The following is a 17,209-nucleotide window of genomic DNA, read 5'->3' as shown; positions in this document are numbered from 1 at the left end:
TGGTTCTGTAGGCTAGAAAGAGCAGTTTCAACAATGGGTACTGAGAGACATTGGGACCTTCCCAGGGTCTGTCCCAGTGTCTGCATCACACAGGATCAGCACTAGGCCATCAGTCCTGAGCTCTGAGGGGGCTGAGCCCAAATGGGTAACACCAAAAACAATGGTTTGGTTTTCAAGCTTGGGCAGAGACATAGTTAACACAAGCAGGAGGGCTCTAAGAAGACAGCACACCACTAATAGACTACTGAGCAGGACGTGAACTAAGAGGCTCAGCTGAGAAATCTGGCTGCAGAGGTTTTAATTGCTAGGAGACGTGTCCCTCCCAAGGAGGGAGTGCCTAAGGGAGCTTTGGCAGGAGCAGCAGGGCTGGCACAGCATCCCCTGCTCCCCTGGGAGCTCATCCTTCTTGTGCAGGGCCCGTGGGGAGGGTGAGTGATGCTCACCAGCAGTGGCACCCTGACTGCCTGGGGGACACCCTGGGCTCAAGGATCTGCTCTGCCAGATTGGGACAACTGTATCACCTCCAGGTGAAAGCAGAGGGTGGGGAGCTGTTCAAGCAGACAGGGAAAAGGCTGTCTCAGTGTCATCTCATAGAGCTGTGCCTGCTGTGTGGACATTTATAATGTTTGGAAATAAAGATAAGAAATGAATCTCAAGGGATTGCTGGCAATTACTGCTGCTCCAAAAGGAGAGCCTGGTCACTCCATTGCTGTGACCTCTCAAACTTTTGTGTTTGGGAGTCTCAGGTGGTGTTGCAGCAAAAGAAATTTTTGAAAGGACAGCCATGCAGACATCAGCAAAAATCTCCTCATGAGAAATCTCAGCTCCAAAAGCAGTACAGAGGTAAAATCTTAGTGCTGATTGTGCACATGGAGCTATTACTAAATTCTAACATCTTTGCTGCTGCAATCAGCCCATCTTAGTACGCCTTATGAAAGCTCAGTATTTTTACTTTGTTTTCTACACTCATTTTTTATTCCCTCTCCTTTAAGCAGCCATGGTCCTGCTATGTCAACATGCTGACAACATCTTCCTTCAGGGAGGAAATTGTGTCAGTTCACTTGCCTGCAGTGTCTTATGCAGACCTGTACTGTTTGTTTCACACACAGAGAAAAAAATAGTGTAAAACTATTACTTCACAGGACTACATATCAACAATTCATACTTAGGTGCCAGAAGAGCAAACTGACATGCAATTTTAAGAGTGGTAGGTGAATTTTTAAAATAGAGTTTGATTTTGGCAGCTGAAGATAACTGCAGCCTCCCCTGGTCCCAGTCTGTAGATGTGAGTGTCTGGATGCTCCTGCCAGGGCAGGATGGGCTCTAAGCTGAAGCAGATGGAGGCAGGAGGTTTGCCCCCAGAGCATGGCAGCCCATAACAATAACAATTGGGACAGCAATATCTGGCCCCTGTGGCAGAGGGACTGCAGAGAGGTGTGAGTTACCACTGCTGCCATACTTTGGGAAACCCATTTGAGCTCTTAGCTGAAAATGAAGGAACTCCTGACTACCACCTACATTTAAGAGCCAGCACTAAATGGAAGATAGGTTTCTCTAGCAGCCTTTGCTTCAGAAAGTTTTTCAGTGCATCTCCCAGACAAATTAGCTTTAATTATTCTCTGGCATTTTACTCTTCAAAAATGAACTAGAGGAGAGGGATCATTGCTTACAGAAAAAAACCCAAAACCCTGAAGATAATCTCTCAAAGCTGTTGTGAGATACACATTAAATAGAAATATATTTAATCCAATATTCTAACCAGAATGAATACACTGACAACTAAAACTGGGTAGGAAGTGATTTGAACTTTGCAGGAAAGTGAAGCCAGCAATGAGGTCTTTATAAAGTATTTACTGCCATACATTGCTACCATATCATCCATCTGCACCTTCTCCATTTGGAATCCAGAAAAAGGCTGCAATTTTTAAGCCAAGTCTTATAGTCTCCAGCAGAAATAATTTTGGAAAGTCTTTCTCCAGTAGAAATATTTTTTTAAAAAAAGAATAACTGCTTAAGCTATAAAAATATATATCCTTTTTCCTGGTAATTAATTCTTTTGGTGTTCATGGCAGTCACATTAACTACTTTGATTTCTATTGGCATTCATGAGGAGACCATGTGTAACTCCTTTACTGGTCTTTTGGTAGTTTAACCTGAATAAATGTGTGCTTGTTATAATTAGTTTCAGTAGCACTTTATGGCCCTTTCAGAATCTTCCACTTTAATGCAGTAATGATGCCTCATATTTTTGTGGCATCTATAACCTATAAAGCTCAAAATGGCTTAGGAACATTACAAGAAGAGGCCTGAAACTTGCTGAGGACACAAAGCAAACCACACAACAAGGGGGAGAACAAAATTCTGGAATTTTGGCTTTTGGATTTTGCAAAAAATGCCCCTCTATGTATGTTACAAAACTAGCATATGTTAATTCTCAGCTAGATTGTTTTGTCAGTTTTTTAAAATTATTACAGGGATTATCTATGCAGTTCTTTGCAGTCAGAACTGAAACATCTACACTCTATTTCAGAGGCTGCTGACAGAAAACCAGACTACTTAATTATCTTGTTGATGAGCCAAAGGATCCATCAGGGAAGGTGATAATGCAAGGTTCCAGCTTTTGGATTAAACTGGTTCTTGCAGGGCTGGTTTAGAACGTGGGTGAGCCTCAGGTCATCCTGCAAATGGCCATACAGATAGATAGACTCTGACAAAGGCAGTGAGCAATTTTGGGGAATTATCTGCCAGTCAGCTGGGGTCTTCAGGCTGCCAACATCCAAAAGCATGATCATGAATCAGATTACTTAGCACTAAGTAGGTAAAGTTCTTGCTGCAGAGAAATTAGGATTTCATCCTGTGAATGTATCATTGTGAGTGCAGAAATAACACCCTAAGGGTTCAGTCTAGAATGATTCAGAGCTACCAACATGTACAGTTTCCAGAGAGACATAAAAATTAACATTTTGCACTGACTAGACTAAATCAGTCCACAGATGCATCCATTAAACCTTGTGAAGGTGGTGAACCAGAGGCAGAAATGAGTTTCCCTTACATGGACTATCATGTATCTGATAATTCATCAGACAGCTCTGGGTGGATTAAGAAGCCAAATCACATCAGATACAAAAGCCATCATACTCATACTGTATACACTGAAAAAGAGGACCTGGAAAGCAGAAGTACCTTGAAGGTTAACACCTTGAAGCTTTCATAGTCAATGGCAGCAGAATTTTCCACTATTATTGTAACCTGAGCCTCATTCAGGACAGTCTGAGGAACCACTCGGAAGATGCCACCAGGTCCAACAAGCCGGAGGTTGAATTTAGCATTGGCTCCCTGTTGATAAATGCAGATATGACATTGATTGTTTTCAGTAATGTCACGTTTCTTACAGCCTGGATTGCTCTGTTTCTTCAAACTACATGAAATGAGAACAAGTCTTACTGCTGAGAGCCCTCTGCTCTCCATCCCCTGGGCAGGACATCACTAAGAAGCTTAGTTGTATAATCCCTCCAGCCCTAGTCACAAGACAGACGCAGCTTTTCTTAAAATAGATTGACAAGCTCGGTTATTCTTTCAGTCATAATGGAAAAACCCGGCAGCAGGCCTGGCTAAGAGAGGAGTCTTGTGGCAAGCAGCCTTGGGTTTTGTGCCACACACTGGGAGCCAGACAGAGATGACACCACCTGCATATTGGCAAGGAAGTCCTGCCAAGGAAAGACAACTGAACTGCTCCAGTAAGGACAACCTCACAAACCCAGCCTCACAGCATGGTTTGGGTTGGAAGGGACATTTGACATCACCACATTTCAGCCCCCTTGCCACAGGCACAGACACCTCCCACTAGATCAGGGTGCTCAGAGCCCCATCCAGCCTGACCTTGAACACTTCCCATGTCCAGCATGTGTCCTAATAACTCACATGCTGTGTGAGTTGTTCTTCATGCATTCTGCATGATGAAGATGCAGAATCACAAAGGCAATTTTCAAACAGAAGTGGAGTATCACATTTTGAACTGACTGGATTAAGCTAGCCCAGAAGTGCAAACACCAAATCTTTTTGAAGTTGATGCACTTGTGGGGAGAGAGGAGCTCCACTTGTGCAGGACAAAATCTGACACACACTTGACAGCTCCAGGTGAAGTGAGAAGGAAAATCCCTTTACACAGATAAACCTTCTAGCCAGAGAGAACATGGGAAGCAGCAGTATCTAAAAGGTTATCAACACTTGTATACAAGCTGGGAAGAGTGAGCTGGCCAGGCTAATTCTTTTAAACTAAAATGGAGTATGTAAGAAAAAAGATGAAAGGGGGATCCTCATATTTCTGCCTTACAGAGAAGATGTGAAAATGAGCTGAGCCTACCTCACCAAACTCTCTGGGTTCACCAATTTCTCAGTGTCATGTTTACACTGTGACCAACAGCCAGATTCACTGTCTGCCTGGTGCCATGCTCTGCCTGTAGCATGAATCTTGAGATGATGAATTTCTAATAACTTTCAAACAGGACAATTTTATTTTCAGCTGTATCCCTGGCGAGCTTGTTATGAGCAGTTCTTGAGCAGCCCTAGCTCATGTCAAGAGAAAAGTATTCAGCAGTAGTCCCTTAAGGGAAACAGAGTGTCCTTGGATCCAAACTCAGTGGTCTGTGTTGTTTGGTCACACAAACCCACTCCCCAACTACAGAGATGATAATGGACTCTCTTTTGCTGGGTGGTAAAGCCAAACACACAAAGCCACAGCTGTTGGGCTATGGAAAACAGTGCTGATGAGAAGAGTGGACAGTCTGACAATACAGAGTCAGACAAAGTCATACAAAGTGTGTGGCACATGGGACTGTACATGACTAGAATTGTGGCATGGGACAGGGAGAGAACTGCCTCCCTCCAGCAGCTGAGGGATTTCTGCCACTGATGTCCACAGAACCCAGATCTGCTCAGAGTCAGCCATGCTGCTGCATGTCTGCAAGCAGACAGCCATGGGACACAGGAATGACTGAGGGAACAGCAGCACTGAGTCCTAAGCCATGCTGAAAAGGTCTGGGAGAGAAATTTCTGTATCATTTTCTTGCAAATAAGCATGGCATTTCCATCAATCTATAGGCCTAAACCAGACCTTAACCACAGCTTCCTCCCCCTCCTCACTTTTTTCATCCACTCCCCCAAAACAAAGAGTCTCTAGCAGCTGTGACAGAGACAGACACATGTTTAATTTTCTTCTCTACAGAATCATCTTGGATAGAAGGGAAAAAATTGCATTCTCTGCCTTAGAAGAAAAGCAACCCATCCCCCCCTAGAGTGATGCCTTATGCTACACTAGGAAGATTCTTGAGAAATCTATACAGTGTATTTATCAGTGTTTTCTGCTTATTTTATAGCCTAACTTGCAGCCTGAATATTTTGTCAGCCTAGATATATATTTTGTCTCTAAAGAGAGGAGATGGGTTTTGTTTCTCCCCTCTGCAGCACCATCCCCCATGACAATAGCAGGATAGACACAGCAGTGCTTTGAAAGCAGTCATTTATCTGCTCGCTGCAGAGCAGCAGGAGGGAGGGGGAAGAAGCCAGTGGGTTTGATAAAGTACAATACCATCAAACCAGCACAATACTGAGCACAGTTACAGAAGAGAGTTCTTTCCAATAGTAATACAATTGTCAGATGCATTAAGCTTTCTTCTTGTCACCACCTAACCTGAGGCTAACTCAGATGGATGTCATTCATACAGTATTTAGCTTAGGGGTCCCTATAGCAACCACTGCCCTAGCACCTACAGGTATCACAGGTCTGTTAGACAGCAGGCTGAGATGGATGGAATCTTGTTTCCTTTTCCTTGATCTGGTAAGAGTTAGTTTGGCTTGGGCATAATTTTTAAGAGTACCTAAAAATATCATTCCAGTGGGAATGATTAATCAAAGCATGCACTGCAGACCCTGAATGCAACATAAGGGCTAGAAGAAGATGCAAACAGTAATTGCACCTGAAGTTACTAAATGGCTTGGAACCTCCAAGAAAATCTTCAAAGGGAGTATGTTCTCAGACAATACACTGGCGACAAATGAACACAACCCGCAGTTAGGGAAGTTCATAAGGATTGTTCAACTCCAGTTGCCACAAGACCTGGGCTGCAGGTTTAGGACCACCCTTCCCATTGGCAGGACAGACTAACTGAACTGCTGGGTCCAGTCTCTGTGGGGTACTGGACTCTACCGCTACTTTGTCTGTCCTAGGCTTTTAGGGAATGCAGGTGAAACAGTTGAGTTTCTAAAATGACATTTCTCCATCTGAGAGCTCTTTCTAGTCTTTAGGAAAATAGGGCAGGAAAACAGCATAGTTTCCATTTACCTGATCTGAGTCATTGACTGTGATCTTCAGTCCCCGTAAGATTTCACCCTCTGGGGGATGCTCGTACATGGTCAGCTCAAACCTGTTCTGGGGCCCATTTTCTCCATAGAAGGTTGGTGGGTGGTTGTTGAGGTCCACCACCCGTATGGTCACCATGGCAAAGGTGTGCTCGGAGATGTCACCTTCCTGACTGACTTCTGATGCCTGCAGCAGGCAAGAGGAAGAAAAGAATGATGAAGCAGTTTTCTCCTCCTTCAGATTCATGTTCAGGTATTATTCCACATGTGCAAAGCACTCTAACTTGTAAGAAGAGTCATAGGCTTACATTTCTCTAAAACCTCAGTCCATTTCACACTGAAGTTTATGATGATTAGAAGATTATGGTAATAAACCCATCCCAGTAGAGCCTCAGTTGATTCTCCCTCTAATTTTGTCATCTTAGTAACTCACTCTGGGTGAAAACAGTTCTCTAAAAGCAATCCAATAGAGGCAAGGTAATTGCTTGCCTAAAGTGTTGATAGAATAGAAAAGGAAGACAATGTTTAAATTTGCCGTGGTGCCGCAGGCAGTTCATTGTCTCATTGCTGCAAGGACTGCAGCCTTTAATACTGTGAGAAAAACTGTACTTGTGGCATTTGGGTAAATATTTGAAAAAGTGCATGGTTTTTTTTGAGATTTAGTCTCCAATTCAAAATTCTGCTGTGGTGTTTAGATGAGCTTAATTTAAGATGGATAGAGTTTAGGCAGACAGGCAAACCTAGGTATTTTTCTGAACCATGAGATCAAATCCGTCTGGGTTTCAACAACTGCAACATGTGGCCTGATTCACTAGATTGAACCTGAGACATTTCTTCTGCCAGGACAGATACTGGCTGATATTTTTGTCCCAACAGCTCTATCTAACATGCCTTTTTGCTCAAAGGGCTCAAAACCAAAGGCACTTTCTCCAAAGACACTAGTCTGGCAACTGAGGTGCCTGTCACTGTATATGCTGGGTAATATAACACCTTTTTGGTTCCTCTAGCAGCTTTTGCAGCCTGCATCAGCTCTGGGTCACCACACACACAATGAGGAGATCAGAAAAGCTTGCACCCTTTGAACCCTTGAGGCTTGAACCCTTTCTGCATCTGGGGAATGGTAGCAGGATGCAGTGAAGCAGAGTTGATAGAGGAAGAAATGGTGCCTGAGTTTAACTGAGCCCATGAGAATCCATGTTCTCCCAGACAGATGTAGCTGTGCCTGCCCTGCTCGAGCCCAGGAGCAAGCAAGTGCCCTTGGTTCTGGCAGTGTGGAATTCCTCAAAGCTCCCTTTAAGCCAGTATTGTCCTTATCACAACAGTAATGTGCAGTTCCAACATGCTGGAGAAAACTGATACAGTCTTCACAATTTAATTCTGCACTTTTAAACACTTTTTCTTTAGAAACTGCTTAAAATAACACAGCCTGTGACATGAGTAGTGGCTCATTGAGGTGTTAGCTCATCAAGGTGTGAGCATGTGTTTGTGTGTGGCTGAAGAGTGCCTCAGGAGTGGATGCTGACACAACACTGCATGATATGTCCCACTCCTATTACTAATCATGGATTTCACTGTTACCTATCGCATAACATGGAAGTTTCAAGACATTAATTCCCAGTTTAGCCATAAAATCTGGAAACATAGAGTATCTACAGATTGTAAAGGACGTTGATTCTCTAGCCTCAGGAATGAAATTACGACAAGATGATTTCATTTGAAAGAAATAATTTGAGATACTAAATATCCCAACAATAATATCCTAACATCAGCAATTAGTGCTGCTTTATACTATCTGGCACTCTGCTCAAATATGGGATAACTTCTGAAACAGGTAAAATCAGCTATAAATGGAACAATTTTGGGCAATCATGCCTACTAATGGCATTTTAGACCAATAGTCTTAAAGTGGCCACAGTACCTACCTTAACTTTTAGTTCATACACTTCTTTCTTGAGCTGATTTGGGCTTTTTATCACAGAAATGGCTCCAGTTGTGTTGCTGATTTCAAATGAACCTTCACTTCCTGCAATGAAACCAAGATGCTCTGGTTACATGCCACACTTTCTTTGAACAACACGGGCAAATCAACTGTACCCTTCACTTAGCACATCTTTGTCCATATGTCTATCCATATGTATCAGTAGATCTGAAGCCACTCTTCAAAAATGAAGCATTTCTCAGACTGGTCTGAGATGAAATCACAGGTGAGAGCCTAAAAGGGCTTCCTCCTCTAGGAACAGCTCAGTGGAGTTCTTCCCTTATGGGCAATTGTCAGCATGTTCCTGTTCCCATCCTGCTTGGGGTCCCCTCAAGCCTCAGTATCCAGGCATGCAAATTTGGTATTAATTTTATTATGCTGCCTTCTTTATATGCTGGTTTAGACAAAAATAGACATTTGTCATTGTAATTAGTAAATGTTTAATTAAGTCTCTGAGAAACAAGAACATTTCTCTCACTAATATCAGCTAAGGTGAGAAGTCTGACAATCTGTCAAAAAGAAGTACGGTCACTTCCCTCAGACAGCATCTCTGGAGAAGTGTCGTCTGGTCTTAAACATTGAGTTGTCAAAAAAACCTTTCAGCCTGTTGCAAGGCTGCCCTGAATAAAAATGTTTTTTTGGAGTATCTGGGATAAACCCCAAGGTTTCTGAACTGAGGCAGAGTCTGACAGAGGCAGGACAGGGCTACAGGCTGACTTTGCTACTGCTAAAGAACTTGCATTGATCTGGAGAGAACAGCAGTTCCAGGCAGCAGTTTATTGAGATTGCTGGATTTGTGCTGAAGCAAATGCCAGCTTGCAGAGGGGCAGCAGTGTCTCACCAGGATGTCAGGAACCATCTCACATCACAGCCAAGGGCAGGCTGGTGCCTAGCAAGGGCAGCCGTGATGCTGCCTCATGTACAGTGTTGGCCACATCCTGTGCTTTGTGGCAGTCTACCATTGAAAGGAAAAGAGAGGAAATCTCTTTAAATGTAGGAGATCAAGCCTTCAGAAATAAAGGATGATGACCCCAAAGCCCAGTATTTTTCTTAAACTCATTTCCAATGCTGATTTTTAAACCATCCAATAGTATCCTCTTCTGCTAATAGCTACAATAACTGCAACTTCATTAAAGCACTCTACACACAACATTGAACACATATTGACTCACAATACCCAATTATTAAGACACATAGGCCTGCAAAATACTTTCTGATTGAGAAGAAGCTTAAGTCAATAGTGGTTTCAAACCACCATACTTCATGTTATTGTCTAGTTATCCCAGGGAGACTGGTAACCTGGAGTACATGTAGCAGTATTGGTGTTCCTCCAGATGTTCAGAAGATTGGAGCATTTCCTATCATTATTCCACACTCCAGGGATAAGAGAGGCTTATTAAGAACAAACAATTTCCTGTTTGCTGTTAGTGTTTTCTTGTCCTTTAATATCCCAGCCTGCAGTTATTGGAATAATGGCTTGTCAAAATTAATGCCAGAGTCTGAGGTGCAGGAGTAGAAACCTGTTGCAATCTTCTGTTCTCTGTTTTTCAACTTTCTATGCACTAAAAGCATATTCCCTTCCCCCTTTTCCCTTTCACAAAAACAAAGCCCTTTGTTAATGGGCATGAGAAAAGCCTGCTCCCCATTAAGTATTATTTTGTTCTTCTTATCTGTTATCCCCTTCCATCTTCCTTTCCCACTCTTTCCTGAACACTTACCATTTATTTTTATCCCAGAGAACCCTTTTGGTCCTTCTCTGTTTTCTTTGGCAATCCAATATCTTTTCTCATTAATCTTACTTCCCTTTGACATTTTCCCTGGTTCTTCTGCCTTCACTTGTTCTCCTTATTTAATTTCTCCCTTGTTTAGCATATTTTCATTCCACTTGTTCTTGCTCCTCATTTTGCACCTTTCTTTTTACCTTTTCTCATTTTCTATCCATTGTCTTCTGCAATTCTCTTTTCCTTGATATTTCTACTTTTCTTTTACCTGTTTATTTCCTCACATTAAGAAGGAACCTCAGCATGGGTCTCATACCACACCAGTACAAAAACTCAGCTGTATCTCTCTGTTCTGGTTGCTTAGATCACAACACAATGAAGCACTTGCTCCATAGCTCTTCAACTACACCTCAGATTTGTCTTAGGAAGTTTTGGGATCTTTCACACCTGTGAGTTGGGGTGCCCAGTTGCTACAGAAGCCTTGTTTTGGAAGGGAGAGTGTATGAAACTCAAAATCCCCAAAGCTGTAGCCTGGAGTTTAGTTGCTCTAAGCTGTTGTCTTCACCACCTAATGAATCACCAATTCACTAAGTTTCACATTCATGCTATTAAAAGATGTGTGACAGACAATCTCAGAATAGCTCATGGAAAGCATTAATCTTCTGATAACATCTGTTTTTTCCACTTCAGTGTACAGCCAATGTCTCTTCATTGGTAAATATAATTTCTTCCAAGAAATTGGAGGTTTGACTGTTTAGCCACTTTTATCACTGTATTAATAAAAATATCCCTCCAAATGCCATGTCTGGGTCTCCCAATGAATTATCTCACCTCCCAGATTAAGTGATAGAGATGCTCAGAAGAGTGAATGCATCTCCCTTTACACTTTCTGAAATGACAAGCAGCCTACTGATGCCTAACAAATCAGCAACATTAACAGTTCCAAGCACAGTTCTGTGAAGAAGATACTAAAATTCACTGAATTGAATCTTGGCTGTTCTCTGCTAGACAGGGCCCTGAAGTTTTTGAGGTATTTGACATTATTTCATGAGATTTTGTCTCAGGTTTATTAAACTCTAGCATATTCTGTTCTAATTTAATGCCAGATGGAGTTTTGAGTGCCCTTCAAATTTCATCTAAGACAAGCCTACTCACCATTCACGATGCAGTAATGAATACTGTTAGGCTTTCCTCTGTCTCCATCAAGAGCAACAACAGTGAGGACCTCAGAGCCCTGGGGAGAAATGGGAAATCACAGTCTGTGTGCTGAGATCAGAGCAGTGAAATTGCAACTGCACATTAATAAACTGAACTGCTGTAAGTGTTTCTGCAGTGAAGTGCTGGGGGCAGCGTGGGCACTTGTGCTTGTGCCGCATGGGGAGCACAAAAAGGGCCAGTGCCCACTGCTCTGGGTGTGAAATGGCTGCAGACCCTGTGTGGCCAGGGGTGCCTCAGCCCTGGGGGCTGGCTGGTCACGGGAATGGTTGGAAGCTGTGGCCAGGGACACCTGCCTGGAGCCACAGATGTGGAGAGAGGATTTGGAGCAGCCGATCTGGAACCCAAATTTTAGTTGGGGGCACTACCAAGATTCCCTCTGGCTGCTTCTGTGTAGGCTTCTGTGTCCCATGGCCACACAGTGTGCAGAGACACAGGCAGCTGCCAAGGAGTCTTTGAGTCACTTTGGTCCTTCCTAATTAAGTTCAGACAGGCAGTAGCAGCAAAGAGAGATCACAGAGCAACTTGGCCCACAGAACATCTAGGGCATAAAATTGTGACGAAAATGATGGTGATTTAACTGCCCTTAAACCTTCACTGTCTGCCTTTCTGCACAAGTAACGTGGCCGTGGGCCATACGTACAGAATTTGTGTACTGAGGACCATTTGCTCATGTGACTGCTCCTATCAGCTCAGAGGGGTGATGAGTGTCACATTAAAATGCTCACCCAAGTGGCAATGAGCTGTACAATTCAGGCCTCTGAACTAAAGTGCTCCTGTTTGAGGCTGCAGAACCAGGGAACATTGAAGTAACTGTCAGTGAATCACAAATGGCAACAAGGAACATTTTCATGACAACCCTTGAGTGAATTTTTCAAACAAGAGCAAGCTCTGTTAAAGCAACTGGAAATACAGAACTGTGTTTATTATCATTTATGCTGGAAGCAGCAATAAAATCTGCCTACTGGGCAAAAGGCAGTGCAGTCCCTTTGAAGGTGACAGAGTACTTGTAAATCCTGACAACTCCGCCAAGGAGAAAAGAAGCAAGTTTACAAAATTAACACCAAATGCACAAACACCACTACAATCAGCTATTGCCTCTTTCTCTGTGGAGCTCATTCTAATGGTAAAACCCACACAGGGAAGGTCTGAACCATGCTTCCATCATTATATCATAATGGTGTAAGTTATGAGCTCAAGCTGGATGTAATTAACATTTATTGATTCTCATTTCCATAGCAAACACTAACTCCTGTGTGCACCTGATAGTTATTTCAAGATCTATATGTAACTATGCAGAATAAATCAATATACATAACATCATTCATTTTAAACACCTGCAAAGTACATGAGCATTACTTCTGTGCCCTGCTGAAATGCAACAGCCTCTGCAGTGACCTGCAGTATATAGTCATGCACGGGCTGCAGTGCACATTTCTGGACAGAAAGGTAAGGCACAATCTTCCCTGCAACTCAAGGGAAGGTCAGATGAACAGAGTGCAATCACACTGCTAAACTGATCAATAGCCTAATGTTGGGTAATTTCATGGGTAGATACCATTTCTTGCTCTATATATGAAGAAAATTTTAATTAAAACTTATGGATCAGGGTGAAAGCTGATCCATACACAATCATGTCACTGCTTAGATATAGAGAAAATTCATTAGTTTGCTGCTTCAAGAAGATGTGGCTGAAAATGACTGATAATCTGGTTTAGACCTAGGAGGCCTTCCTGGCCCATCCTGCCTAACCACCCATCACTGAGCAGAAAGCGTCCTGCATTTTGGGGATGTCAAGGTTGCTTCTCCCCAGGGGATATCCATGGCACAACAGGGAGTCTGGAGTATGTGGGCATAAATTCTGTCTGCACCTTGTACAACCAACTGTTGGTAGCAGACTGATCTGAGCTAGAAAATAAAAGCACTGTGAGCCCACAGAGCAAACAGACACACAAAGGCTTTTAAGCATGATGTGTTCACGTGAGGTCACTGGCAGCCTGCTTAAGCCTTCAGCCAAGTGCCTCTGGAGGTCTGAGCTACACAAGAGCTCTTAGTCACTGTCTGGGTTTAGACCAATGTAAATGGGCATAATCCTTTTTGACTTCAATGAAAAAACCAGCCTTGCATGGCAAATTGGCAGTAGACACGAGGAAGAACAAGTGTGAGATTTGGTCAGCTCAGTTCACCTAGTAATCAAATCAGAGTTTAGGTGCTATTCGCAGTAAAGTCTATGCTAGAAACCTTAGGGCCATCTTGAGTAAGATGGGAAAGGCTGTACTTGTTCTCCCATGTATGAAACCAGAACTTACTGCATGAAACCAGAACTTACTGCAAGCGTGTCCTCATAGACATATCCATAGTAGGGGGTCCCAATGAACATAGGGGGGGTGTCCTGAACATCCTCCACGTTGATAGTAACTGTTGTTGTGGCTGAAAAGACTTTGTTGTCTCCCCTGAGCTTCCCACCACCATCCTAGAAAAGAAGTCATTGTCAGATGCCTCTGCTGAAGCATGCCTGCAAATCAGCATGGATCTCATGAGCCTTCAGAAGCACAGTTCCAGGAATCCTTTCCCTCTCTGAACATATAGATTTAATCTGTGCTGCCCTATTCCCTTCTCTTTTCCATTTGTCCTGCTCTCCCCTCTGATTAGGAAGACAGCTTGCAGTGCCTCATAAGTAATTTCTTATATTAAAAGTGATTGAGGCAATATATGCAGTCATAAATGATCTTTAGAGAAGGGATAGGGAATTCAAGGGCTTTTCATGAAAAAAGAACATTAGAAACTGATGCAAAAGTTAGTGACCAAGGTCTACAACTTTTCATCCCTTGTCATGAACACAAAACAGTACACAGTAGCAAGGTAGTGCATCTCTGGAGGGAAATAAACAGTGTACATGCTCAAAGTCTCCCAGGAACTCCAAAGTGATAAAGTGCAAGCACAGAGGAGCTGTGCAGCCCAAACCTGTGAGACAGCCACACTGTGTAAGCAGTCTCTGGGGACTTGGTACAACCAGCTCTGCACCACTGGTACAGCAGAGCCAATTAGGAAGACAACTTGCTATTTCAGAGGCTTTTAACACCCTCAGTCTCAGAGCACCAGCTGTAGGTCAGCAGTCATGCTGGTGTGTAAGAGTGTGAATTGTTCAACATATCTGCAGTACCAATTCTAAAAATTCCAATTTTTTTTAAAAGATACACTGATTTTTTTCTTCCTTACTGCCCCAAAGGTAGAATTTAAGCCAAATTTTGTTTTTCTTCCTCAAATGAACCTTGGCTAAAAATACATTAAAAGGCCCATATATTTAAAAAAAAATATGAGCAGCTCCAAGTCCCCATAAGTTACAGCAAAACTGCCCTCTTTCCACCCATGTGAGTCTGTCTGTGTGACAGGTCCCCACAGGATTGTGAGAGACTTCAGAATCTATAAACTTTTAATGCCTGTTAGCATGTGCAGTCACAGGCATAGTACTGCTGGGAAATACAGTGGCAAGAGGGGATGTGCAGCAATATTTGCAGGATTTAAATAAGCTCCTGCCACGAGGCAGCAGGGAAGTGAAAAAAGAAACATTCACAGATATTTCCAGAAAAGAAATCCATCACTTGTGCTGTGCTGGGTCTAGCTGTGGGTAGTGGCTGTGGCCCATCTGCCTGCCAGGGTCTGTCCTTGTGGTGGTAGGGCTGTGCCCAGGGTAGCATGAGGAGCCCTGAGCTCACAGGCTGATGCTTCTTGAAACCAGGGCTGGATACTTTAACCCTTCACTTCTAGGTGAGTCCCATGACACAGGGGACATGAATGAAATGTGGGAAACCCCCTCCCAAATCCTCCAGATGTTGTTCAGTAGCAGACACCAGCTACCTTTCATCCCTCACCTTTCCACGTTACCCCCCATGCCTCCAGATGTGACAGCAGGAGTAACTCTGCTGCCTCCATGTTTCAGCAGCACTTGCATTCAAACTAATTGGTCCCACTCAAACACAACCCCACCTCCTCTAGTGTCACATAAAAGCCTTTACCTTGGCTACAACCACCACAAAGTGTGTTCTTGATTTCTCATAGTCCAGGGTGACCCCAGGTTTGATGCGCAGGACGCCGCTGTGACGGTCTATCGTGAACTTGTTAGCATGGATGTTCTAGAGGGAAAGAAAAGGAGAAACAGCCAGAGATTACACATGTGAAGGTAGGATTGCCACAGGGATTCATCTTTTATTTCATCTGCTAAGGGAGGAGACTAGAATAATGATATGGTGTGGGTGAATAATGCATTTGATGAATTTCACCTCTGTGTGTTTATGAACAATTCATGAACCAACCACAAGTCTCTCATTATTCAGGATAAATGAGTTCCTTGTAATGTAGATTTTTTAAATCTTTTAGTATTTCATTGTGAAAACTTACACTTTTGGTTAACTCAGTTAATTGCATGGAAAGGGGTGGGGAGACTTAACAGAAAAAAGATGAAGGGAAAAGGAACAAAAAAAGAAATGGTGTCACCCCTTAGTGTTTCAAAGTTCTACTGGTTTCAAAAATAAGCAGGAAATTTGCATGTATAGATTATTGTCAAACACAGTGGTGGTCTGGTGATTTTTGTGATGTACAAACAAAATCTAAAGGACATCTGATTTTAAGAGAGACCTAAAAAAATGCCTCCCTCCATTCTTCTGAACTGGAGATAGCTGTACAAGCACCTCTGTTCCTGTATCCAGACACAATGGCCACTGTCAGATAATCCTGGCCATTTCAGCAGACATAACCATCTGCCTTTATCATACCTATGGAGAGTTTTTTTTCTGTGCAACTTGACAATTCTCAGAGACTGTGCCCTAAGACATGGCAAGATTTTTTCAACAAATACACATATTTATTATCCTTTTTGCCACACAAATATATTATAAACTAGATATAGAATTTTGGAATTGCTGTCCCTTGGTTCATAGACTATCAGCTCCCTGGAAATAGCCCTGTGCAAAATTGAATCCTATACACGGATCATAATTTGTGAAATCAAAGCTGAATTTCAACAAGGCACTCAAGGTGTTCTTTCATAGTATGCCCAAGCTCTTAACAGGATTAGCTTTAGTGCTATGTAAATATCCTCTAACTTGTCTTCATATTCTTATCCAAAATTAAATATTGCAACACATTTGCTTTGTTTTTTGTTTGTTTTTTTCATGTTTCCTCTTGAATAAAGGGAACTGCAGATAACCTGGATGAAACTGCCTCTAGGAAGAAGGAATTTGAAAGACATAATGCAAAAAATTGCCCTTGTGGAATAGAGAAGATCTGTAATACAGAAGTTCAGCTCTAAATCTGGAGCCCTTTCAGTTCTTCACCAGTGGGCAGCAGCTGAAAGGTTGGTTTCAGGCAGTCACTGCTTTGTCAGGGAGAAGATTTAGTACCTCTCATTTCACACTGTGATCTTGGTATCAATTATGCAGCAGCCTGCTACACTAAAGGGCACATTTATGTTTCCAGTGTGTTTTGCTTCCTAAAGAAAGCTATTTCATGCTTTAGAAATCCCATAAGCATACACGATTACTGGCTAATCTTGCTCTCCCTGTCACTCCAAAGGAAGGGCCAGTAGGAGCCCTGCCATGAGGGCTGGCAAGCACAGGAGTGTCAGTGGCAACTCCAGCTCCCCTTGCTGCCTGCTGGATCACCCTTGGCTGCTTGCAATCAGACAAAAACCCTTCTGCCAATGCTTATTTCCTTGTGCATGGTACAACATTGATCCTAGAGGCACTAGTAGTGCACTCAACCCCCAAAATCTTTTTAAAATCTGCTTTCTGAAATCTCAGTAAATGAGAGACAAATTTGTGAAGGTACAGACAATACTTTACCTGCAAGAAGTAGGTGATGCTTCCTCCAGAACCTGTGTCTTTGTCTATTGCCTCAATCTTAAAGATGCTGCTGCTGGAGGGAGTGTTCTGTGACCAGA

The 17,209-nt window shown here is 42.8% G+C and overlaps 1 protein-coding gene across 1 annotated transcript in view; it reads right to left on the bottom strand.

Moving 5' to 3' along the window:
• Positions 1–17,209, bottom strand: part of CDHR1 (cadherin related family member 1) — a 42,864-nt gene that overhangs the window by 14,157 nt on the left and 11,498 nt on the right. The window contains exons 6-12 of the mRNA XM_059477402.1: positions 17,112–17,198; positions 15,288–15,404; positions 13,601–13,744; positions 11,212–11,290; positions 8,280–8,380; positions 6,341–6,544; positions 3,184–3,336 (exon numbers count right to left, since the gene is read on the bottom strand). Of these exons, the coding sequence (XP_059333385.1) occupies positions 3,184–3,336; positions 6,341–6,544; positions 8,280–8,380; positions 11,212–11,290; positions 13,601–13,744; positions 15,288–15,404; positions 17,112–17,198 (885 nt within the window). The remainder of the gene's footprint in view (positions 1–3,183; positions 3,337–6,340; positions 6,545–8,279; positions 8,381–11,211; positions 11,291–13,600; positions 13,745–15,287; positions 15,405–17,111; positions 17,199–17,209) is intronic.

This window comes from Ammospiza nelsoni, chromosome 8 (assembly GCF_027579445.1).
Source record: "Ammospiza nelsoni isolate bAmmNel1 chromosome 8, bAmmNel1.pri, whole genome shotgun sequence".
Classification (NCBI taxonomy): domain Eukaryota; kingdom Metazoa; phylum Chordata; class Aves; order Passeriformes; family Passerellidae; genus Ammospiza; species Ammospiza nelsoni.
The sequence above is the reverse complement of the archived record's forward strand: the minus strand, read 5'-3'. Positions and strand labels throughout refer to the sequence as shown.